The sequence below is a fragment of the Ranitomeya imitator genome, chromosome 2 (genome assembly GCF_032444005.1).
Source record: "Ranitomeya imitator isolate aRanImi1 chromosome 2, aRanImi1.pri, whole genome shotgun sequence".
Taxonomy (NCBI): Eukaryota; Metazoa; Chordata; class Amphibia; order Anura; family Dendrobatidae; genus Ranitomeya; species Ranitomeya imitator.
In genome coordinates this window covers 597,423,063-597,449,250 of record NC_091283.1, presented here as the reverse complement: position 1 = coordinate 597,449,250, position 26,188 = coordinate 597,423,063, and the positions used below count along the sequence as shown (strand labels likewise).

At 47.8% G+C, this 26,188-nt stretch overlaps 1 protein-coding gene across 4 annotated transcripts in view; it reads right to left on the bottom strand.

The window, feature by feature from the left end:
- Positions 1 to 26,188, bottom strand: part of TSEN54 (tRNA splicing endonuclease subunit 54) — a 47,296-nt gene that overhangs the window by 14,739 nt on the left and 6,369 nt on the right. The window contains exons 2-5 of one of the 4 annotated variants that reach the window (XM_069752354.1): positions 24,846 to 25,323; positions 23,730 to 23,894; positions 19,006 to 19,069; positions 18,008 to 18,091 (exon numbers count right to left, since the gene is read on the bottom strand). In XM_069752354.1, coding sequence (XP_069608455.1) covers positions 18,008 to 18,091; positions 19,006 to 19,069; positions 23,730 to 23,894; positions 24,846 to 24,994 — 462 coding nt within the window. In that variant the 5' untranslated portion in view covers positions 24,995 to 25,323. The remainder of the gene's footprint in view (positions 1 to 18,007; positions 18,092 to 19,005; positions 19,070 to 23,729; positions 23,895 to 24,845; positions 25,324 to 26,188) is intronic. The other 3 variants (XM_069752355.1, XM_069752356.1, XM_069752357.1) reach the window with 3 other exon arrangements.

Below are 26,188 nucleotides of genomic sequence, written 5' to 3'. Positions count from 1 at the left end.
CTGTCAGCATGTTTAAAAAAATATGGTTTTGGTGATGGCTTTTTGAAATGGGTGGGTCTTTTATATATGAAACCCAGGGCCTGCATCATTGTTAATGGCTCTGTCTCTAAATCTTTTTCACTACATAGAGGGACCCGCCAGGGGTGCCCTCTCTCCCCGGCCCTCTTTGCCCTAGCAATAGAGGCTTTGGCGATACGTATAAGGTCCTCCGCTGACATTAAGGGTATAAATATAGCTGACCGGGTGGATACCGTTGGACTCTACGCTGATGATATGGTGATATTTATGGATAGGGCAGAGGAAACGTTGCCACGGGTAATAGCTACCATAGATAAATTTAGTAGACATTCAGGCCTATACATAAACTGGGATAAATTCGCGTTGATGCCTCTTTCTCACACCTAGATGCCCGGCCTTGGGACTCATTCTTCCCTCCCCATTGTACATAGCTTTAAATATTTGGGTATACATATTTCTCAGAATAGTAGGCCTGACCTGCAACTTAATATATTCCCATTGCTAGAAATAGTTAAATGTAAATTTGCAGCGTGGAGTAAACTTCCGTTGTCTGTGGCCGGCCGGATCAATTTACCGTATATACTCGAGTATAAGCCGAGATTTTCAGCCCAAAATTTTGGGCTGAAAGTGCCCCTCTCGGCTTATACTCGAGTCAAGGTGGGTGGCAGGGTCGGCGGGTGAGGGCGCTGAGGCATACTTACCTAGTCCCAGCGATCCTCGCGCTGTCCCTGCCGTCCCACGGTCTTCTGTGCTGCAGCTTCTTCCCCTCTTCAGCAGTCACGTGGGACTGCTCATTACAGAAATGAATAAGCGGCTCCACCTCCCATAGGGGTGGAGCCGCCTATTCATTCCTCTAATCAGCGGTGCCGGTGACCGCTGATAGAGAAAGAAGCTGCGGCACCGAAGACCAGGCAGAGGGACAGCGCGAGGATCGCCAGGACTAGGTAAGTATAGCATATTCACCTGTCCTCGTTCCAGCCGCCGAGCGTCGCTCCATCTTCCCGGCATCTGCGCTCTGACTGTTCAGGCAGAGGGCGCGATGACGCATATAGTGTGCGCGGCGCCCTCTGCCTGATCAGTCAGAGCAGAGACGCCGGGAAGATGGAGGCGCCGGAACGAGACGCCGGGAGCTGCAATCAAGGGAGGTATGTGTTTTTTTTTTTATTGCAGCAGCAGCAGCGGCGGCAGAGATTTATGTGGAGCATCTATGGGGCACAGTGAACGGTGCAGGGCACCGTATATGGCACATCTATGGGGCACAGTGAACGGTGCAGAGCACCGTATATGGCACAGCTATGGGGCACAATGAACGGTGCAGAGCACCGTATATGGCACATCTATGGGGCACAGTGAACGGTGCAGAGCACCGTATATGGCACATCTATGGGGCACAGTGAACGGTGCAGAGCACCGTATATGGCACATCTATGGGGCACAGTGAACGGTGCAGAGCACCGTATATGGCACATCTATGGGGCACAGTGAACGGTGCAGGGCACTATATGGCACAGCTATGGGGCACAGTGAACGGTGCAGAGCACCGTATATGGCACATCTATGGGGCACAGTGAACGGTGCAGAGCACCGTATATGGCACATCTATGGGGCACAGTGAACGGTGCAGAGCACCGTATATGGCACATCTATGGGGCACAGTGAACGGTGCAGAGCACCGTATATGGCACATCTATGGGGCACAGTGAACGGTGCAGGGCACCGTATATGGCACATCTATGGGGCACAGTGAACGGTGCAGGGCACCGTATATGGCACATCTATGGGGCACAGTGAACGGTGCAGGGCACCGTATATGGCACATCTATGGGGCACAGTGAACGGTGCAGAGCACCGTATATGGCACATCTATGGGGCACAGTGAACGGTGCAGAGCACCGTATATGGCACATCTATGGGGCACAGTGAACGGTGCAGGGCACCGTATATGGCACATCTATGGGGCACAGTGAACGGTGCAGAGCACCGTATATGGCACATCTATGGGGCACAGTGAACGGTGCAGAGCACCGTATATGGCACATCTATGGGGCACAGTGAACGGTGCAGAGCACCGTATATGGCACATCTATGGGGCACAGTGAACGGTGCAGAGCACCGTATATGGCACATCTATGGGGCACAGTGAACGGTGCAGGGCACCGTATATGGCACATCTATGGGGCACAGTGAACGGTGCAGGGCACCGTATATGGCACATCTATGGGGCACAGTGAACGGTGCAGGGCACCGTATATGGCACATCTATGGGGCACAGTGAACGGTGCAGAGCACCGTATATGGCACATCTATGGGGCACAGTGAACGGTGCAGAGCACCGTATATGGCACATCTATGGGGCACAGTGAACGGTGCAGGGCACCGTATATGGCACATCTATGGGGCACAGTGAACGGTGCAGGGCACCGTATATGGCACATCTATGGGGCACAGTGAACGGTGCAGAGCACCGTATATGGCACATCTATGGGGCACAGTGAACGGTGCAGAGCACCGTATATGGCACAGCTATGGGGCACAGTGAACGGTGCGGAGCACCGTATATGGCACATCTATGGGGCACAATGAACGGTGCAGAGCACCGTATATGGCACATCTATGGGGCACAGTGAACGGTGCAGAGCACCGTATATGGCACATCTATGGGGCACAATGAACGGTGCAGAGCACTGTATATGGCACATCTATGGGGCACAGTGAACGGTGCAGAGCACCGTATATAGCACATCTATGGGGCACAATGAACGGTGCAGAGCACCGTATATGGCACAGCTATGGGGCACAGTGAACGGTGCAGAGCACCGTATATGGCACATCTATGGGGCACAGTGAACGGTGCAGAGCACCGTATATGGCACATCTATGGGGCACAGTGAACGGTGCAGGGCACCGTATATGGCACATCTATGGGGCACAGTGAACGGTGCAGGGCACCGTATATGGCACATCTATGGGGCACAGTGAACGGTGCAGGGCACCGTATATGGCACATCTATGGGGCACAGTGAACGGTGCAGAGCACCGTATATGGCACATCTATGGGGCACAGTGAACGGTGCAGAGCACCGTATATGGCACATCTATGGGGCACAGTGAACGGTGCAGGGCACCGTATATGGCACATCTATGGGGCACAGTGAACGGTGCAGGGCACCGTATATGGCACATCTATGGGGCACAGTGAACGGTGCAGAGCACCGTATATGGCACATCTATGGGGCACAGTGAACGGTGCAGAGCACCGTATATGGCACAGCTATGGGGCACAGTGAACGGTGCGGAGCACCGTATATGGCACATCTATGGGGCACAATGAACGGTGCAGAGCACCGTATATGGCACATCTATGGGGCACAGTGAACGGTGCAGAGCACCGTATATGGCACATCTATGGGGCACAATGAACGGTGCAGAGCACTGTATATGGCACATCTATGGGGCACAGTGAACGGTGCAGAGCACCGTATATAGCACATCTATGGGGCACAATGAACGGTGCAGAGCACCGTATATGGCACAGCTATGGGGAAATATGAACGGTGCAGAGCACTGTATGGCACAGCTATGGGGAAATAATGATCTATTTTTATTTTTGAAATTCACCGGTAAATGCTGCATTTCCACCCTAGGCTTATACTCGAGTCAATAAGTTTTCCCAGTTTTTTGTGGCAAAATTAGGGGGGTCGGCTTATACTCGGGTCGGCTTATACTCGAGTAGGGTTGAGCGAAACGGGTCGAACATTTTCAAAAGTCGCCGACTTTTGACAAAGTCGGGTTTCATGAAACCCGATCCGACCCCTGTGCGGTGTCGGCCATGCGGTACGCGACTTTCGCGCCAAAGTCGCGTTTCAATGACGCGAAAAGCGCCATTTCTCAGCCAATGAAGGTAAACGCAGAGTGTGGGCAGCGTGATGACATAGGTCCTGGTCCCCACCATCTTAGAGAAGGGCATTGCAGTGATTGGCTTGCTGTCTGCGGCGTCACAGGGGCCATAAAGGGGCGTTCCCGCCGACCGCCATGTTACTGCTGCTGATCTGAGCTTAGGGAGAGGTTGCTGCCGCTTCGTCAGAAGCAGGGATAGCGTTAGGCAGGGTCCATTAACCACCAAACCGCTTGTGCTGTAGCGATTTCCACTGCCCAACACCACCTTCGGTGTGCAGGGACAGTGGAGGCTGTATTTTTTTTTTTTTTCCCCCTCAGCGCTGTAGCTCATTGGGCTGCCCTAGAAGGCTCCCTGATAGCTGCATTGCTGTGTGTACGCCGCTGTGCAAACCAACTGCTTTTTTCAAAGCACAAATCCTCTTGTTCCTTCCTTTCTGCACAGCTATCTTTTTGGTTTGTACACACTTTTTATTTAATTTGTGCATCAGTCCACTCCTTATTGCTGCCTGCCATACCTGGCTGAGATTACTGCAGGGAGATAGTAATTGAAGGACACTCCCTGTTTTTTTTTTTTTTTTTTCTGGGAGATTAAGATTGACATTTCTGCTAGAGTGCCATCCCTGTCTGTGTCATCTCTCACTCAGTGGGCCATAGAAAGCCTATTTATTTTTTTGCTTGATTTGGGTTATAAAATCTACCTGAAAAAATCACTACATCAATCAGTGGGAGAAAAATATTGGCCTCAGGGCTTGTGTGCCACTCTTGACTCCTGTGTGCATCATCACTCACTCAGTGGGCCATAGAAAGCCCATTTTTTTTTTTTTTTTTTTTTTGCTTTATTTGGGTTCTAAATTCTACCTGAAAAAAATCAATAAATCAATCAGTGGGAGATTAATATTGGCCTTTGGGCTTGTGTGCCAGTCCTAAGCGTGCCATCTCTCTCTCTCAGATAGTGGGCCATAGAAAGCCTATTTATTTATTTATTTTTTTAATGGGTTTTTTTTTTCTTCCAGGGAAAATTTATAAAGTGGGAGATTAATATTGGCCTCTGGGCTTGTGTGCCAGTCCTGAGCGTGCCATCTCTCTCACAAATAGTGGGCCATAGAAAGCCTATTTATTTTTATTTTTTTTGTTTTATAAATTCTCCCTTAAAAAAAAAGGGAGATTAATATTGGCCTTTGGGCTTGTGTGCCAGTCCTAAGCGTGCCATCTCTCTCTCTCAGATAGTGGGCCATAGAAAGCCTATTTATTTTTTTTTTTAATGGGTTTATAAATTTTCCCTGGAAAAAAAAAAAAAAAAGTGGGAGATTAATATTGGCCTCTGGGCTTGTGTGCCACTCCTGACTCCTGTGTGCGTCATCTCTCACTCAGTGGGCCATAGAAAGCCTTTTTTTGTTTTATTTGTTTTCTAAATTCTCCCTGAAAAAATCATTTTATTTTATTTGGTTTCTAAATTCTTCCTGAAAAAATCATTTTATTCTATTTTTTTTTTTCCTAAAGTCTCCCTTAAAAAAAAAAAAAAAAATCAAATCAGTGGGAGATTAATATTTACATTTGTGCTTCAGTGACAGTCCTGCGTGTGTGGCATCTCTCTCATTTGTTGCCACCAACAACAGAGTGTGTAACATTGTGCCTGATTTTCGTTGTGGTCTCACTCACCTGTAAAGGGGTAGCTAAATCATACTGAAGTTATAGCTCACCGTGTAATTTGTGTGACAGCAACAAATACCGTTAGTTTGTTTACATTTTTAAAACAATGAGGAAGTATGGTGGAAGAGGTCGTGGCCGGGGGCGTTCATTGTCAGCTGGTAATGAGGGTAGTGGTAGAGCATCAGCTGGGAAAAAAAATATTGCACCTAAGTCTGGAGCTGTGGAGCCAGGTTCGTCGTCTGGCTACACAAGGCCTCGAACGCTCCCTTTTCTGGGAGTAGGAAAACCGCTTTTAAAGCCGGAGCAGCAAGAGCAAGTTTTGGCTTATCTTGCTGACTCAGCCTCTAGCTCTTTTGCCTCCTCTCGTGAAACTGGTAAATGTCAAAGCAGCGCGTCGTTAGTGGATGTTCACGGTCAGGGACAAGTCGCTTCCTTGTCCTCTTCAGCAAAAACAACAACAGAGAAGAATGCAGCAGGCGACACAACGGGTTACTCCATGGAGCTCTTTACACATACCGTCCCTGGCTTAGAAAGTGAAGCAGTTAACAGTCCATGCCCATTACAAGTTGAATCTGACATGGAGTGCACTGATGCACAGCCACAGCCAGACTACTATGCTGGTCCTTTGACTCAGACCACAACATTGCCCTCGCAGGGTGCTGATCAAGAATCAGACCCTGATGAGACTGTTGCCCCATCACGAACGCTATACCACCGACCGACACGGTGACACAGACGAAGTTGCACACGAGCTACAAGAAGAGGTAATAGATGACCCAGTTCTTGACCCCGATTGGCAGCCATTGGGGGAACAGGGTGCAGGCGGCAGCAGTTCTGAAGCGGAGGAGGAGGGGCCGCAGCAGGCATCAACATCGCAACAGGTTCCATCTGCCGGGCCCGTATCTTGCCCAAAACGCGTGGCAAAGCCAAAACCTGTTGGAGGACAGCGTGGCCATCCGGTTAAAGCTCAGTCTGCAATGCCTGAAAAGGTATCCGATGCTAGAAAGAGTGCAGTCTGGCATTTTTTTAAACAACATCCAATTGATCAGCGCAAAGTCATCTGTCAAAAATGTTCAACTACCTTAAGCAGAGGACAGAATCTGAAAAGTCTCAATACAAGTTGCATGCATAGACATTTAACCACCATGCATTTGCAAGCCTGGACTAACTACCAAACGTCCCTTAAGGTTGTAGCACCCTCGGCCAATGAAGCTAGTCAGCAACGCAACATCCCTTCCGGCAGTGTAGGGCCACCATTTTGCGCACCACCTGCAGTATCTGTGCAGGTTTCTTTGCCAGGCCAAAGCAGTCAGGGTCAGGGAATCACCAGTTTCGTAGTAGGAAACACTGCATCTAGGGCACCGGTGGCAACAATACCATCTCCCACCGTCTCTCAGTCTGCCATGTCCACCGGCACCCCCGCTAGTTCCACGATCTCCAGCTCTCCAGTCCAGCTCACCCTACATGAGACTATGGTTAGAAAAAGGAAGTACTTAGCCTCGCATCCGCGTACACAGGGTTTGAACGCACACATAGCTAGACTAATCTTGTTAGAGATGATGCCCTACCGGTTAGTTGAAAGCGAAGCTTTCAAAGCCCTGATGGACTACGCTGTACCACGCTACGAGCTACCCAGTCGACACTTTTTTTTCCAGAAAAGCCATCCCAGCCCTCCACCAGCATGTTAAAGAGCGCATCATCCATGCACTCAGGCAATCTGTGAGAACAAAGGTGCACCTGACAACAGATGCATGGACCAGTAGGCATGGCATGGACGTTATGTGTCCATCACGGCACACTGGGTAAATGTGGTGGATGCAGGGTCCACAGGGGACAGCAAGTTTGGGACAGTTCTGCCTAGCCCACGGTCTAGGAAACAATTGGCTGTAGCCGTTCGCACCCCCTCCTCCTCCTCTTCGTCCTCCTGCAGAAGCGAGAGCTCGTCCACAGACCGCAGTCGCACAACCACTCCATCCGCAGCTGCCACTGTTGCACACCAGGTCTCCCATTATGGGGCAGCTACTGGCAAACGTCAGCAGGCTGTATTGGCTATGAAGTGTTTGGGCGACAACAGACACACCGCGGAAGTTCTGTCCGAGTTCTTGCAGAAAGAAACGCAGTCGTGGCTGGGCACTGTAGATCTTGAGGCAGGCAAGGTAGTGAGTGATAACGGAAGGAATTTCATGGCTGCCATCTCCCTTTCCCAACTGAAACACATTCCTTGCCTGGCTCACACCTTAAACCTGGTGGTGCAGTGCTTCCTGAAAAGTTATCCGGGGTTATCCGACCTGCTCCTCAAAGTGCGTGGACTTTGCTCACATATCCGCCGTTCACCCGTACACTCCAGCCGTATGCAGACCTATCAGCGTTCTTTGAACCTTCCCCAGCATCGCCTAATCATAGACGTTGCAACAAGGTGGAACTCAACACTGCACATGCTTCAGAGACTGTGTGAACAGAGGCGGGCTGTTATGTTTTTGTGGGAGGATACACATACACGGGCAGGCAGTAGGATGGCAGACATGGAGTTGTCAGGTGTGCAGTGGTCGAAGATTCAAGACATGTGTCAAGTCCTTCAGTGTTTTGAGGAATGCACACGGCTGGTTAGTGCAGACAACGCCATAATAAGCATGAGCATCCCCCTAATGCGTCTGCTGATGCAAAGTTTGACGCACATAAAGGATCAGGCGTCTGCAGCTGAGGAAGAGGAAAGCCTTGATGACAGTCAGCCATTGTCTGGCCAGGGCAGTGTACAGGACGAGGTAGCGGGCGAAGAGGAGGAGGAGGACGAGGAGGATGATTATATTTTTAATGAGGAAGCTTTTCCGGGGCCACTGGAAATTGGTGGCGCGGCAAGGCCGGGTTCTGGTTTTTTGAGGGACACAAGTGACGTGGATTTGCCTGAAACTGCCCCTCAACCAAGCACAACCGCAGATTTGAGAACTGGAACTTTGGCCCACATGGCGGATTATGCCTTACGTATCCTCAAAAGGGACACACGCATAACTAAAATGATGAATGATGACGATTACTGGTTGGCCTGCCTCCTTGATCCTCGCTATAAAGGCAAATTGCAAAATATAATGCCACATGAGAACTTGGAACTAATATTAGCAACCAATCAACTCTTGTTGACCGTTTGCTTCTGGCATTCCCTGCACACAGCGCCCGTGATCGTTCTCACACGAGCTGCAGGGGCCAGCAGACCAGAGGAGTTAGAGGGGCAGAAATCAGAAGTGGCGTTGGCCAGAGGGGTTTTCTGACCAGGTTGTGGAGTGATTTTGCTATGACCGCAGACAGGACAGGTACTGCAGCATCAATTCAAAGTGACAGGAGACAACATTTGTCCAGTATGGTTACAAACTATTTTTCATCCCTTATCGATGTTCTCCCTCAACCGTCATTCCCATTTGATTACTGGGCATCAAAATTAGACACCTGGCCAGAATTGGCAGAATATGCATTGCAGGAGCTTGCTTGCCCGGCAGCTAGTGTCCTATCAGAAAGAGTATTCAGTGCTGCAGGTTCAATACTAACAGAAAAAAGGACTCGTCTGGCTACCCAAAATGTAGATGATCTAACCTTCATTAAAATGAACCACAACTGGATTTCGAAATCTTTTGCCCCACCTTGCCCGGCTGACACCTAGCTTTCCTATGAAAAGGTCTTGCCTGTGGACTATTCTGAATGCCTTTTCCAATCTCGTAATTTTCTGCACCTGATTGTCCAGCATACGACATGTTTACACCTCACTAAATGGCCAAACTCCCCACACGGGGCCGTGGTATCGACACTTGGCGACAGCACCCGTGAGTGCAGTTTGTCTGAAGAGGTGGGTGAGCCAGCTTTTGGTCGACGGCACTGCCACTGGGTCCCTCCTAGTACAATAAAGTGTCTCTGGCGGTGGTGGTGCGCACCCAACGTCAGACACACCGTTGTAATATGAGGGGCCCTGGGCCTGTACCGCCGGCCACAAGACAGTTTCCCCCCACCCCAGCTCAAACAGTGCTCTACCACTTGCAAAATTATCTCACAGCTCCACCAATGTTTAGTCTATGCGCTGACATCCTTCAATGCCTGCCACTGACAATACCATTGTATTGACATTTTTGTTATGTTAGGCCTTCGATGCCTGTCTGTGGTCACTCCTTCCACTAGGCCTCCACTGACCACACCACTGCTGCCCGTGTACCCCTGGAACCAATTTAAAATTGCCTACAGCCATGTGTTATTATTTTAGGCCTTCGATGCCTGTCTGCGGTGACTCCTTCCACTAGGCCTCCACTGACCACACCACTGCTGCCCGTGTACCCCTGGAACCAATTTAAAATTGCCTACAGCCATGTGTTATTATTTTAGGCCTTCGATGCCTGTCTGCGGTCACTCCTTCCACTAGGCCTCCACTGACCACACCACTGATGCCCGTGTACCCCTGGAACCAATTTAAAATTGCCTACAGCCGTGTGTTATTATTTTAGGCCTTCGATGCCTGTCTGCGGTCACTCCTTCCACTAGGCCTCCACTGACCACACCACTGCTGCCCGTGTACCCCTGGAACCAATTTAAAACTGCATACAGCCATGTGTTATTATTTTAGGCCTTCGATGCCTGTCTGCGGTCACTCCTTCCACTAGGCCTCCACTGACCACACCACTGCTGCCCGTGTACCCCTGGAACCAACATCAGAAAATATAAAAATAAGTATTTTGCTTATAAAAAAGAAAATACTGGAGAGATATCAAATGCAGACATTTTAACATTAAAAACAAACACATACAACAAAAATCTGGTACAGTACTAAAAATGGCCACCAGCTACAATAACTTTCTCCTGCAAGTAGTTAACTGAAAGGTTTTTTCAATTTTAAACACAGATATGGCATCCAGCGAGTGTTGTCCTGTCGCGTCTTCTTTATATTATTGCCAAGAAGATGCAAAACAATGAAAATAATAAAATCATTATTTACCAAAAAAATAGAGTAAGTCAAAACCACATTGCAAATAAACATTCATTACAAATAAAGAAGCAGGGCGCGTCCGAGGGTGAGTATATACCTAATAAGAATATAATCACCCTCGGACGCGCCCTGCTTCTTTCCGACAGCCTTCCTTCCTAAGAATCAGTCCTTCCGTGGTGTAGAGAGAGGGTTTGTTACACTCCAAGGTGTTCCCCAGGTTGCCTTTCCTGAGCTTCGATCTTCCGGCTCTCGTTTAGTAGTTGTTGGAAACTACGCTGCATTAGGCCTACAAATTGGGTATGGGGTGTAGAGAGATGGTGTGTTCCACTGTAGAGAGATGGTGTGTTCCACTCCAAGGTGTTCCCCAGGTTTCCTCGCCAATGCTTCGATCATCATGCTCTCGTTTAGTAGTTGTTGGAAACTACGCTGCATTAGGCCTACAAATTGGGTATGGGGTGTAGAGATGGTGTGTTACACTCCAAGGTGTTCCCCAGGTTTCCTCTCCATTGCTTCGATCTTCCGGCTCTCGTTTAGTAGTTGTTGGAAACTACGCTGCATTAGGCCTACAAATTGGGTATGGGGTGTAGAGAGATGGTGTGTTACACTCCAAGGTGTTCCCCAGGTTTCCTCTCCATTGCTTCGATCTTCCGGCTCTCGTTTAGTAGTTGTTGGAAACTACGCTGCATTAGGCCTACAAATTGGGTATGGGGTGTAGAGAGATGGTGTGTTACACTCCAAGGTGTTCCCCAGGTTTCCTCTCCATTGCTTCGATCTTCCGGCTCTCGTTTAGTAGTTGTTGGAAACTACGCTGCATTAGGCCTACAAATTGGGTATGGGGTGTAGAGAGATGGTGTGTTCCACTCCAAGGTGTTCTCCAGGTTGCCTTTCCTGAACTTCTATCTTCAGGCTCTCATTAAATTGTGGTTAAACGGAACAACTGCATTTGGCGTACTAGTTGGTTTGGGGCCTACTATCGGTGTCTGCCGCTCCTTGCTGTTCTCCTGGTTTCCTGTCCTGAAATTCCGTTTTCAGGCGCTCGTTAAGTAGTTGTTAATGTTAGACTGCATTTGGCCTACTAGTTGGGTTGGGGCCTACTATCGGTGTCTGCCACTCCTTGCTGTTCTCCTCCACTGAACAAAGCTGTGCCGCCTGTTTACTACTGTTGCAAATTTTGAACTGCATTTCGACTACTTACTGATTTGGGCCTACTCTCTGTGTCAGCCTCTCATTCCAGTTGTCCTCCACTGCAATGCCCCCTGATTAGTCCTGTGTTACCAATTTTGAACTGCATTTAGCCCACTTTATTCTTTGGGCCTATATCTGTGTTTCCTCCTCATCCTGCCCATTGCCCAGCCAGTGATAGAGGAGTCTGCTGGTACATTGACCCATAACGCAACATTTCCCGTGCACGCTACACTGCAAGATTGTGACCCTGCTGAAAGTCAGGTCCCCCTTCCCGCATACCATACCACCTTACACGGGGACAAACAGGAAGGTGCAGATGAAAGTGCAGGTTCCTTCATCAGGTGGGGGGAGGAATACTAGTTGGCGACGTCACTGGCACAGGGCCTCTCATGGTACGCAAAAGTGTTGCTGCCGGTGGGAGGCGCCCCCGCCGTGCAAACACACCGCTGTACTTTGAGGGGCCCTGTGCCAGTGCCAATGCCAACGAGTGGGCCCCCCCTGCTTGCTCAGGTTCACAGCACTTGCAAAGTTGAAATACTTACCTCTCCCTGCTCCACTGCCGTGACGTGGTCCAGATTTCCTGGGCCCACTAATTACTTGAACCAGCCCTACCCACCACAACTTTAGCCAAATGACCCCCAATTTCAAATGCCTTCCAATTATTATAAGGTAAATTACGCTTGACAAGCTTCATTAAGAAGAATGGATGGTTTTGACATTAAAATGGGCACTCTAGGTGTTTTCCTGGCCCCCACTCACTGCCGACTATGCTGCCCCATTGACTTGCATTGGGTTTCGTGTTTCGGTCGATCCCGACTTTACGTCATAAACGGCCGATTTCACTCGACCCGACTTTTGAGATAGTCGGGTTTCGCGAAACCCGGCTCGACTCTAAAAAGGTCAAGGTCGCTCAACTCTATACTCGAGTATATACGGTAATTAAAATGATATTGCTTCCCAAACTTAGCTACTGTCTCCAGCACAGTGCTGTGCTAATCCCTAAATCCTTCTTTGCAAGTTTGAGCTCTCAAATCACAGTTTTTATATGGGGGAAATCTAGGCCCAAACTTAAGCTAGCTACGCTGCAGAGACCAAAACAGGGAGCTGGGGCGGCGCTACCAGACTTCTATCTATATTATTTGGCAGGTCAGACTGGAGCCCTTAATAAATGGATGCCCAATAATTGCCTTCCTAACTCTGAAAGTCATTTGCTTCATGCGGCACAAATTGAATGTCCATTGAATTTTTTAGAATTGGAGAAAGTTGGTATCCCTCGTATGATACCATTACTACGCCTAGCGCGATCGGTCTGGAGGCAAGTTAAAAAAACGTTTGGATTCATAGATATTATTGCGGAGATGCCCCTGTGAGGCAATGGCTATTTCCCAACTTTATTGGACCACCCATCCGCTGGTTTTTGGATTGGGAATGGTGTCTCATCAATAGGTGATCTATATGATGGGGGAACTTTTGTGTCATTTGAGCAATTGCAAACCAAGTACGATATAACGAGATCCCAATTTTTTCGATATTTACAGCTCAGGTCAGCCATTCAGTCATATATGAGACAGGCAGGCGCAGGTCGAGTTATATCCTCTCTACCCTTGATAGGAATTCTTAAGTCACAGGGTCCACAGGGTCTCATCTCCTCTCTATACACTTACATGTTATCCGCGGGAGCAACACTTACCATTGAATCTGTTAAAGGGAAGTGGGGGGGGGGGGGACTTCTTGCTGATATACAAGAAGAGGAATGGGACGACGTCCTGGAATCCTCAATTAAAGTATCCCCCTCGGTTAACAACAGGATGACTCAGCTTTATATAATACACCAGTCGTATCTAACCCCGAAACGGCTTTTTAAAATGGGTCGGCTTCAAACGTCAGAATGTATGCGTTGCTATTCACCTGATGCAGATTTTATTCACATGATATGGAGTTGTCCCGTCATTTTTCAATTCTGGAAGGGGGTGACATCGCTATTGACAACTTTGTTGTTAATACCAGTCCCCCATGAACCACTAGTTTGTTTATTTGGAATATGGGAGGAAGGGACTTGGGATCATTATACTGGCATTTTCTTACGTGAGACGCTCTTTATGGCGCGGAAGGTACTGGCACTGCGTTGGATGGGGAGTTCAGAACCATCTATAAGAACTTGGATTGACCTGATTAACTCGATAATTCCATATGAACGCACGTTATATCAAAATAGAGGCTGCCCGGGCAAATTTGAAAAAATTTGGGGAAGATGGAATGCTTCCCATCTTACTCTATAGACTTGTTGGGGACGGGAGATGTCACACAGGGGGATAGGCACGAGGCAATGCGGCGTATTAGAGGTTAGAATAGATACAGTTGTAACTCAAGAGTTATGGTTTTCTTTATGTTCTATTTACTTAAATGACCCATATGTAACTATTGGAAAACAAGCATAATAATGATCACAAGAAAACATCGGCTATAAACGAAGATTGCATTTTATTACATGTTTAATCATACGCAGTTTATATGTATTGCACACTATGCTTGATAACCTTGGATGTAAATAGGTTTGTAACAATTTATTTTATTGTCAATAAACGAATTAAAAAAAAAAAAAAAAAAAAAAAGTTAAGGTCTCCAACTAGGAGACTATTGCTCTAGCGACCCATGCGGCGGCAAAGGAAAGGTAGAGCACTGGACCAGAGGCAGCAATTCGGAATGAGTCAGATTTTTTAATTGAGGACTCGTCGGGCAGAGATACTTAAGTAACCCACTGGAGACTCTACCCGGTTAACCTGCCAGGTGGCAAAATCCACGGCTGCATCCAGCAGGTGAGGAAAAAAAACAAAACATCTCTTGCTATTGCTGCCGTCTTTGGACGGTGCAGAGTTAAAAGGATGAACCCTCGATCCACCATCCTCTTAACAAGGAAGTGGAAAGGGATAGTCCGCCAATCTTGCATCATTCACTAAACAGTGGCGGTGCAGAGGAGGGATGCTCGGATGCCAAAAGGAGGGTGCCTCTGTACATCCACGGAGTTAGGGTCCCCGGGTGGACAGGGCTAGTTGTTTGGCCCTTAGGCCTAGGTGAAGAGGAGGATACATGGAGGCGACACTCCATGTGCTCGTCTGTTAATGGTGTGGGGAGATCGGTGTCCTTTAAAGGACCCGTCGCCCTTAAAAATCAGACCAGGCGTGGCATCCTATGTTGGAAGGTATACATGGAGAGGCACTCAACATGTTTGCATATTGCTGAAAAAGGATACCACGCTTGAAGAGGTTTCTGTTTCTAGAGAAAATCCATTTGCAATTTGTCATAGTGGGGCTAGAACCCTGGCCTCCCATGCTGCGAAGCACCAGTGCTTTCCACTGGGCAACTGTGGTTTTCGCCAGTGAATCGCTTATCCGGGCCCTCGCTGTCCGGGTGAATGGCAAATGCACTATAGGGTGTGTAGTCTCCGTTTTGAGGGACACTGCGTGATCTAGAGCAGGACCGGAGACCTTGTTAATCTACTGAGATTGGTTGATGGCCTAAATAGGCTAATCCATCGTGTTCTGAAGATCTGGCGAGTCCAGATCCAAGGCAACATCTAATCCATATGCAGAGGCTTGTTCTCAGCAAATCATTGGTACGGGAGAACAAGAAATGAAGCTCCCGTTTTCTAGACGCATGAACGTTTTTAGATGCCTGTACGTTTGTAAAATACTTGCGGCCCCTGCTAGCCGACGGCTCCCGTGTAGGAGAGGATCCATCTATATTGGTCCTGCGAGCACTCCGTACCACAGAGGGTTAACGGAGGGATTCAATCTGTTGGTCAGAGAAGCCATGGACTGTGGCAAAGAAGCCCAATCAGGGGGAACTAGGTACTCTGGGAAAAACTGGGGTCGGCAGCAGCGGCGGGGGACTCCTGAGCTCATTTGGAGTGACCGGCTTCGGACTGGTCATGCACCTTCAAGACCGGGGACTGCTGGTCATGCGCCTTCAAGACCGGGGACTGCTGGTCATGCGCCTTCAAGACCGGGGACTGCTGGTCTGGTCGTGGTTAATGGAGGGATTCAATCCTTTATGCTGTAGTGAGGTGCGGGGGAAGGGATCAGCGTCTCCTTATCCGGATCCTGAGTCCCCGTTTTATTAGTGCCATCTTCGGCGCTGAATACCGCCGGGTCCTATGGAGGAGCCGCTTCCGGATGGCGGCTGGTGTCCGGAAGCGGCAGGAGAACGAAGATGGCCGCTGAGAATTGCGAGTGCTCTCGTCCTGAACGAGAAGCGCCTGGATAGGTGGCAGAGCCCAAAAGTGCGGCCTAGAGTGGGCGGAGGCTAAATTTTCGGTGCCAGCCGGCGCCGAGCAGGAAAAAAGGCGACCCCCCGCTGTAAAAAAGGCGGGTAACCGCCGGTTGCGCAGAGCCCTCCAAACGCTCCAGTCCCGGCACTTACCCCAAGAAGCCGCTGGAAGACAGAGTACACAGCTCTATTCAGCAGGTCAGAGATCCTCTGCTGTTTGGACGGTATGGTGGTAAAGAGAAGCCCTCAATCCATTGTCCCTTTAGTAGGGAGGTGGAGAGAAACCGTCCGCCTCCTTGTACCATCCACTTTCAACAGTGGTGGAGCAGTGGGGGCTGCTCGGATGCCACGAGGTGCCAAAGGGTTAATCCTGTAGGGTGGGATCCAGCATTAGGCCTGGCTGGGGAAGAGGATACGTGGAGGCGACACTCCATGTGCTCGTCCGTGCAGGGTGTGGGGAGATCGGTGCCTTTGAAGGGACCAGTCACCCCTAAGAATCAGCTCAGGCTTGGCATCCCACGTCGCAGGAGAGGATGCGGAGAGGCGGCACTCTCCGCGTGCTCGCCTGTTGATGGTTCGGGGAGATCGGAGCCTTGAAAGAATCCGTCGCCCCTTCGTTCGTTGTAAGAGGTAAAATCAAAAATGTAAAAGGAAAAATTAAATAATAAAGAGTTTTGGGTCTGAATAGCAGACCCGTCCGTGTGCCTCCTACAGACACTAAACAAGAACTGGTTAGCCGAGAGCCAGCAGGAGGGTGTATACTGCAGAGGAGGAGCGAACTTTATTTGTATCCCTGAGGCTGCCGTCACACTAGCAGTATTTGGTCAGTATTTTACATCAGTATTTGTAAGGCTAGGTTCACATTGCGTTAGTGGGTGTCCGCTGACGGAATCTGTTTCATAGCGGCACTAACACTATGTAACGGATCCGTTAGCACACCCATTGACTGCAATTATGTAGCGCATCGCTAACGCATGTCATTATTGGCATGCGTTAGTGATGTGCCGTTATTTTGTGACGGACCCTCGAACGCTGTCTGCAGCGTTTTTTGGGTCCGTTCCCGCTAGCGCAGATAGAGCATCTGCGCTAGTGCGATCGCATAACGCGATCCCTTTTCGGCAATTGCGTTAACGCAGTCCGTTAGCGTATGTGCTAAACGGCTGCACTAACGCAATGTGAACCTAGCCTTAGCCAAAACCAGGAGTGGAACAATTAGAGAAAATGTTTAATATAAACATGTCACCACTTCTGTATTTATCACCCACTCCTGGTTTTAGCTTACAAATACTGATGTAAAATACTGACCAAATACTGATAGTGTGACGGCAGCCTTAGTGTCAGCCTTCTAGTGGCAGCAGCTAACACCCACGGCCTGTGTCCCCCAATGAGGCGAAGGGGAAATTATGATTATTACACCTACTACATAGTGGGATAGGATCTTGGAGACGCGAACTCCCCTTTAGGCTATGTACACACGTTCAGGATTTCTTGTAGAAATTTCCTGAGCAAAACCGGACATTTTTGGCAAGAAATCCACGTGTGTTTTTCGCATTTTTTTTTTTTTTTTGCAGATTTTTCCTAATTCAATGATATAGTGGGAAATCCACAAAAAATCCGCAAAATTGATAAACATGCTGCCTTGTTTACCGCGATGCGTTTTTTTCATGGAAAAAAACGCATCATGTGCACAAAAATTGCGGAATGCATTCTAAATGATGGGATGCATAATGTATGCGTTTTTATAGCAAAAAAAAAAAACGTGAAATATCCGCAACGTGTGCACACAGCCTTAATAGTTAATAAGGCACAGAGGTTATATTATAGGCTACAAACAAATAAGGTGTGAGACATGAACATACTATAAGAATGCCAAAGATACGAACAATGGTGCCAAATTGATCATCAAGGTATACATGCATTATATGCTCAATGGGACTATTTTATCAGAAATACAAAAAGCATACAGCAAACAGAGCTCAACATGCATGTCTTTGCACTGTGCCTGTTTACTACGGGGGAGAAGTTAACACTTACACACTCGAGTAAGTAGACGGCTTCCTCAGGCAGGAGACACTGCCTTCCTCCCTCAGCGAAACCCATAGTCTGCCAAAACTTGCCCTGCACATGAGAGATACAAATCACTACTGCTCCTGGTGACAAGTATTACATTCACAGCGACCGATTGCCACAGGGGTTTGTTGCAGCTCTCGAGCTGTGCGTTGTGTACAGCGGCCTTCCTGGCATGAAGCAGATATATGTAAGCTTCTTTGCATACCTCAATGCAGTATTGGGGATTTCTTTTTTATTACTTGTTTAGTCTGCACAGGAGCACGATACCGTGGACACTGTGGATGATGAACGCACCATCCACACGAAGCACAGAAAAAAGACAACATCGAAAAAAGTTAGTGGGCACAGACAAAGACACCCATCGGACCGGACAGCCCTGTAGGAGAGTATAATAAAAGCTTTTCTTGCTTTATGGAGAACATATTGGGGACACAGACAGCATTCGGTCACACAGGGCTTACAGATGCTGGCCTTACTCTTTAACATCTGTACTCTATGGTTGACATGCGCTATACTCCTTTTTTATTACCAAATACATTTTTTATCTCTATTTTTAACAAGAAAAAAAGGAGTGGATTTAATTTTTTATTTTATACTTTTCAAAACGTAAATGCTGCTGTCAGAAATTGACAGCAGCATCTAAATGATGGTTAAAAGCAGCATTCAGAGGTCAGCTGCCAGCGCTTGTGTTAGAGACAGGTGCCAGCATCTACAGCGTGTAGAGTGGGCTTCGCTCCCGAGCCCGCGCCCTCCCCACTGTGCAGCGCTAACGAGGCAGGTTGGGCTTTAGGCAGGTATTTCAGGGGGCAGCAAAATCCATGGCAGACTGTTGTCAGAGGCGAGAAGCTCATCGCAACTCACGGTAGAAGCGGCCTTGCGTGTTATGTATCTGTGAATGGTTTCATTTCCAGACAGTTTATTAGAGCTTTAACCCCAATTTGATCAGGCAAAAGAACACATACTGCAGGTATCGTCAGCTCCACCAATTCTTCTTCTGGTTTCCATACGCCTCTTCCCAAGCTTCCTCTGCAAAAGACAATCTGATCTGTCATTTGAGAGCAATCTGTGCTATTTAACCCCTTCATGACCCAGCCTATTTTGACCTTAAAGACCTTGCCGTTTTTTGCAATTCTGACCAGTGTCCCTTTATGAGGTAATAACTCAGGAACGCTTCAACGGATCCTAGCGGTTCTGAGATTGTTTTTTCGTGACATATTGGGCTTCATGTTAGTGGTAAATTTAGGTCAATAAATTCTGCCTTTATTTGTGATAAAAACGGAAATTTGGCGAAAATTTCGCAATTTTCACATTTTGAATTTTTATTCTGTTAAACCAGAGAGATATGTGACACAAAATAGTTAATAAATAACATTTCCCACATGTTTACTTTACATCAGCACAATTTTGGAAACCAAATTTTTTTTTGTTAGGAAGTTATAAGGGTTAAAATTTGACCAGCGATTTGTCATTTTTACAACGAAATTTACAAAACCATTTTTTTAGGGACCACCTCACATTTGAAGTCAGTTTGAGGGGTCTATATGGCTGAAAATACCCAAAAGTGACACCATTCTAAAAACTGCACCCCTCAAGGTACTCAAAACCACATTCAAGAAGTTTATTAACCCTTCAGGTGCTTCACAGCAGCAGAAGCAACATGGAAGGAAAAAATGAACATTTAACTTTTTAGTCACAAAAATTATCTTTTAGCAACAATTTTTTTATTTTCCCAATGGTAAAAGGAGAAACTGAACCACGAAAGTTGTTGTCCAATTTGTCCTGAGTACGCTGATACCTCATATGTGGGGGTAAACCACTGTTTGGGCGCACGGCAGGGCTTGGAAGGGAAGGAGCGCCATTTGACTTTTTGAATCAAAAATTGGCTCCACTCTTTAGCGGACACCATGTCGCGTTTGGATAGCTCCTGTGTGCCTAAACATTGGCGCTCCCCCACAAGTGACCCCATTTTGGAAACTGGACCCCCCAAGGAACTTATCTAGATGCCTAGTGAGCACTTTAAACCCTCAGGTGCTTCACAAATTGATCTGTAAAAATGAAAAAGTACTTTTTTTTCACAAAAAAATTCTTTTCGCCTCAATTTTTTCATTTTCACATGGGCAGTAGGATAAAATGGATCATAAAATTTGTTGGGCAATTTCTCCCGAGTACGTCGATACCTCATATGTGGGGGTAAACCACTGTTTGGGCACTCGGCAGGGCTCGGAAGGGAAGGCGCGCCATTTGACTTTTTGAATGGAAAATTAGCTCCAATTGTTAGCGGACACCATGTCGCGTTTGGAGAGCCCCTGTGTGCCTAAACATTGGAGCTCCCCCACAAGTGACCCCATTTTGGAAACTAGACCCCCCAAGGAACTTATCTAGATGCATATTGAGCACTTTAAACCCCCAGGTGCTTCACAGAAGTTTATAACGCAGAGCCATGAAAATAAAAAATAATTTTTCTTTCCTCAAAAATGATTTTTTTAGCCTGGAATTTCCTATTTTGCCAAGGATAATAGGAGAAATTGGACCCCAAATATTGTTGTCCAGTTTGTCCTGAGTACGCTGATACCCCATATGTGGGGGTAAACCACTGTTTGGGCGCACGGCAGGGCTCGGAAGGGATGGCACGCCATTTGGCTTTTTAAATGGAAAATTAGCTCCAATCATTAGCGGACACCATGTCACGTTTGGAGAGCCCCTGTGTGCCTAAACATTGGAGATCCCCCAGAAATGACACCATTTTGGAAACTAGACCCCCAAAGGAACTAATCTAGATGTGTGGTGAGGACTTTGAACCCCCAAGTGCTTCACAGAAGTTTATAACGCAGAGCCATGAAAATTAAAAAAAAAATTATTTTCTCAAAAAATGATCTTTTAGCCTGCAATTTTTTATTTTCCCAAGGGTAACAGGAGAAATTTGACCCCAAAAGTTGTTGTCCAGTTTCTCCTGAGTACGCTGATACCCCATATGTGGGGGTAAACCACTGTTTGGGCACATGCCGAGGCTCGGAAGTGAAGTAGTGACGTTTTGAAATGCAGACTTTGATGGAATGGTCTGCGGGTGTCACGTTGCGTTTGCAGAGCCCCTGGTGTGCCTAAACAGTAGAAACCCCCACAAGTGACCCCATTTTAGAAACTAGACCCCCCAAGGAACTTATCTAGATATGTGGTGAGCACTTTGAACCCCCAAGTGCTTCACAGACGTTTACAACGCAGAGCCGTGAAAATAAAAAATCATTTTTCTTTCCTCAAAAATTATGTTTTAGCAAGCATTTTTTTTAGATTCACAAGGGTAACAGGAGAAATTGGACCCCAGTAATTGTTGCGCAGTTTGTCCTGAGTATGCTGGTACCCCATATGTGGGGGTAAACCACTGTTTGGGCACACGTCGGGGCTCGGAAGTGAGGGAGCACCATTTGACTTTTTGAATACGAGATTGGCTGGAATCAATGGTGGCGCCATGTTGCGTTTGGAGACCCCCTGATGTGCCTAAACAGTGGTAACCCCTCAATTCTAACTCCAACACTAACCCCCCCACACCCCTAACCCTAATCCCAACTGTAGCCATAACCCTAATCACAACCCTAACCACAACCCTAATTCCAACCCTAACCCTAAGGCTATGTGCCCACGTTGCGGATTCGTGTGAGATATTTCCGCACCATTTTTGAAAAATCCGCGGGTAAAAGGCACTGCGTTTTACCTGCGGATTTTCCGCGGATTTCCAGTGTTTTTTGTGCGGATTTCACCTGCGGATTCCTATTGAGGAACAGGTGTAAAACGCTGCGGAATCCGCACAAAGAATTGACATGCTGCGGAAAATACAACGCAGCGTTTCCGCGCGGTATTTTCCGCACCATGGGCACAGCGGATTTGGTTTTTCATATGTTTACATGGTACTGTGAACCTGATGGAATACTGCTGCGAATCCGCAGCGGCCAATCCGCAGCCAAATCCGCACAGTGTGCACATAGCCTAATTCTAAAGGTATGTGCACACGCTGCGGAAAACGCTGCGGATCTGCAGCAGTTTCCCATGAGTTTACAGTTCAATGTAAACCTACGGGAAACAAAAATCGCTGTACACATGCTGCGGAAAAACTGCACGGAAACGCAGCGGTTTACATTCCGCAGCATGTCACTTCTTTGTGCGGATTCTGCAGCGGTTTTACAACTGCTCCAATAGAAAATCGCAGTTGTAAAACCGCAGTGAAATGCGCAGAAAAAAACGCGGTAAATCCGCAGCGGTTTAGCACTGCGGATTTATCAAATCCGCAGCGGAAAAATCCGCAGAGGACCAGAATACGTGTGCACATAACGAAACCCTAACCCTAGCCCTAACCCTAACCCTACCCCTAACCCTACCCCTATTCTAACATTAGTGGAAAAAAAAATTTCTTTATTTTTTTATTGTCCCTACCTATGGGGGTGACAAAGGGGGGGGGGTCATTTATTATTTTTTTTATTTTGATCACTGAGATATAATCTAACTCAGTGATCAAAATGCACTTTGGAACGAATCTGCCGGCCGGCAGATTCGGCGGGCGCACTGCGCATGCGCCCGCCATTTTGGAAGATGGCGGCGCCCAGGGAGAAGACGGACGGGACCCCGGCTGGATCGGTAAGTATGATGAGGTGGGGGGGACCACGGGGGGGGGGGGGGGGAAAATCGGAGCAGGGGGGGGGGGGGAATCGGAGTGTGGGAGGGGTGGAACGGAGCATGGGGGGCGTGGAACGGAGCATGGGGGGGTGGAACAGAGCACCGGGGGGGGGGTGGATCGGAGTGCAGGGGGGGTGATTGGAGCACGGGGGGGTGATTGGAGCACGGGGGTGAGCGGACAAGAGCACGGGGGGAGTGGAACACAGGACGGAGGGGAGCCGGAGCAGTGTACCGGCCAGATCGGGGGGCTGGGGGGGCGATCGGTGGGGTGGGGGCACATTAGTATTTCCAGCCATGGCCGATGATATTTCAGCATCGGCCATGGCTGGATTGTAATATTTCACCCGTTATAATAGGTGAAATATTACAAATCGCTCTGATTGGCTGTTGAAAGTGAAACTGCCAATCAGAGCGATCGTAGCCACGAGGGGGTGAAGCCACCCCCCCTGGGCTAAACTACCACTCCCCCTGTCCCTGCAGATCGGGTGAAATGGGAGTTAACCCTTTCACCCGATCTGCAGGGACGCGATCTTTCCATGACGCCACATAGGCGTCATGGGTCGGATTGGCACCGACTTTCATGACGCCTACGTGGCGTCATGGGTCGGGAAGGGGTTAAACAAGATCATATACAACTCTCACAAAAGGTGGGACCAGAAATGTGGTCTGATATTAAGGGGTCTTCATACAAAGTTATGCAATGTTAATGTTTGCATTTCCATGGAGGAAATGTGCATCCGTGAGCTAAAAGTGGAGCATGCGCCGTGCCAGAGAGCACGCGCTGTGCCAGAGAGGACCAGGTTCAATGTGTGTGCCAACTGACATATAGCAAAGCCTGCCAGCATTCATGCCAAGTATATCACATCCACAAAGACTGCCCAAACTCCATCACTTCCCCACAGTTCTTTACAAGCTATGCTTCAATCTCGCCCCTTACGACCAGTACAGAGCTCCTCTTCTAAGCCTAAAATAATGAAGGTTAGTGAGCCGTGTGCACGCACTATAATCCCATGACATTACTTACAGTCGCTCCACACGCTCCTCTCCCAGCAACTCCCATTGCTCAGCACGACAGATCTGCAGCTTCTCATTCTGTATCTGTGACCCATCAGGCAAAAAGTCCTTCTGTCCATGTGAGCGCTGAGGAAGGCTCTGCTCTCGGCTCCGCACTTCAAACAGCTCTGCTGGGCTGAAAGGTATAAATACATAGCAAAAGTGAATGCAGGAGCCTTTATTAATGTGAGCGAAAGAGAAAAGAAAAAGCTGGTCAAAGCAAGGAACAAAGTGCAGCTCTTTTTGAAAGCATAAAAAAAATAAATTTCTATTTAAAGGGATGCCTTAGACAACTGCAGAAGGTCCGTGACTCCACAACAAGCGCCCATACCACATAGGGAAACAGCAGCTGCTTGTTACTTCTCGTAACATCACAAATTACCAACAACTCCATGGAGCCCTAAACGGTTTCCCAATGCGATATATGGATAATCAGGTATACGACTAATTAAGCTAGAAGATCGTTGGGTACAGCCGGGACCAGCTGCTTGGAAAGCATCACCAAACCAGGGATTCAAGAATTTTTGCCTGTAGGACATTATTGCAAGAGAGCTTGGCTGAGTAGATTACACAAGAAGGAAAGCACACAGCAAGTCAGCAGGATCTAGGAGCAACATGGCAGATGTGACAACCTACATGGTGAGCTGCAGCATGTGCTACATGTTCACAGATCGACCAGAAGAAGAATCAAATTTCACCTGTCAGAAGTGTAGACTAGTGGCCCTTTTAGAAGAAAAGGTGCGGGGTCTGGAAGAAAGAATAGCAACTTTGAAACTCATCAAAGAGAATGAAGACTTTCTAGACAGAACAGAAGCATCTCTACTGGTCACAGAAGGTGAAAAAAGTGTCAGAGAACCTCCAAAAGCAGATGAGTGGAAGCATGGGACCAAAAGAAGCAAGAAGACCATGGAGAAATCACCAACCACACAACTGAAGAACCGATATCAAATCTTTGTAGAGGATGAAGATGGCACACCTAAGGATGAAGCAATACCAGCAAGCAAAAAAGAAAAGGGCACACAGCAACAAGTGACAGCAAAAAGTACAGCCAAGAAGCAACGAAGAGTGGTGGTGGTGGGAGACTCACTACTGAGAGGCACAGAAGCAGCCATCTGCAGACCGGACATAACTGCAAGAGAAGTATGCTGCCTTCCAGGTGCGATGATCAAGGATGTGACCGATAGGATACCAAAGCTCTTCAGCTCCAAGGACGTCCACCCATTTCTTCTGATACATGTTGGCACCAATGACACGGCAAGGAAGGACCTACCGACAATCTGCAAGGACTTTGAAGAGTTGGGGAAGAAAGTAAAGGAACTGGATGCACAGGTAGTTTTTTCTTCTATCCTTCCAGTAGACGGGCATGGCACCAGGAGATGGAACAGGATCCTTGATGCAAACAACTGGCTAAGACGATGGTGCAGACAACAAGGATTCGGATTCCTGGACCACGGTGTGAATTACTTGTACGATGGACTCCTCGCCAGAGACGGACTACACCTCAACAAACCTGGGAAACACACATTCGCCAGAAGACTCGCTACACTCATCAGGAGGGCGTTAAACTAGAAGAAGAGGGGACGGGAAGAAAAACATTAGACTTGAACAAAGAAGACCCAGGAAAACATACTCAGAAGGGAGGTAAGAACATTTCTAAAACAATCCACAGCAAGGAGATTGAAACAAAACAAAATCCTCTAAACTGCATGCTCGCAAACGCCAGAAGCCTGACAAACAAGATGGAAGAACTAGAAGCAGAAATATCTACAGGTAACTGTGACATAGTGGGAATAACCGAGACATGGTTAGATGAAAGCTATGACTGGGCAGTTAACTTACAGGGTTACAGTCTGTTTAGAAAGGATCGTAAAAATCGGAGAGGAGGAGGGGTTTGTCTCTATGTAAAGTCTTGTCTAAAGTCCACTTTAAGGGAGGATATTAGCGAAGGGAATGAGGATGTCGAGTCCATATGGGTCGAAATTCATGGAGGGAAAAATGGTAACAAAATTCTCATTGGGGTCTGTTACAAACCCCCAAATATAACAGAAAGCATGGAAAGTCTACTTCTAAAGCAGATAGATGAAGCTGCAACCCATAATGAGGTCCTGGTTATGGGGGACTTTAACTACCCGGATATTAACTGGGAAACAGAAACCTGTGAAACCCATAAAGGCAACAGGTTTCTGCTAATAACCAAGAAAAATTATCTTTCACAATTGGTGCAGAATCCAACCAGAGGAGCAGCACTTTTAGAGCTAATACTATCTAATAGACCTGACAGAATAACAAATCTGCAGGTGGTTGGGCATCTAGGAAATAGCGACCACAATATTGTACAGTTTCACCTGTCTTTCACTATGGGGACTTGTCAGGGAGTCACAAAAACACAACTTTAGGAAGGCAAAGTTTGACCAGTTTAGAGATGCCCTT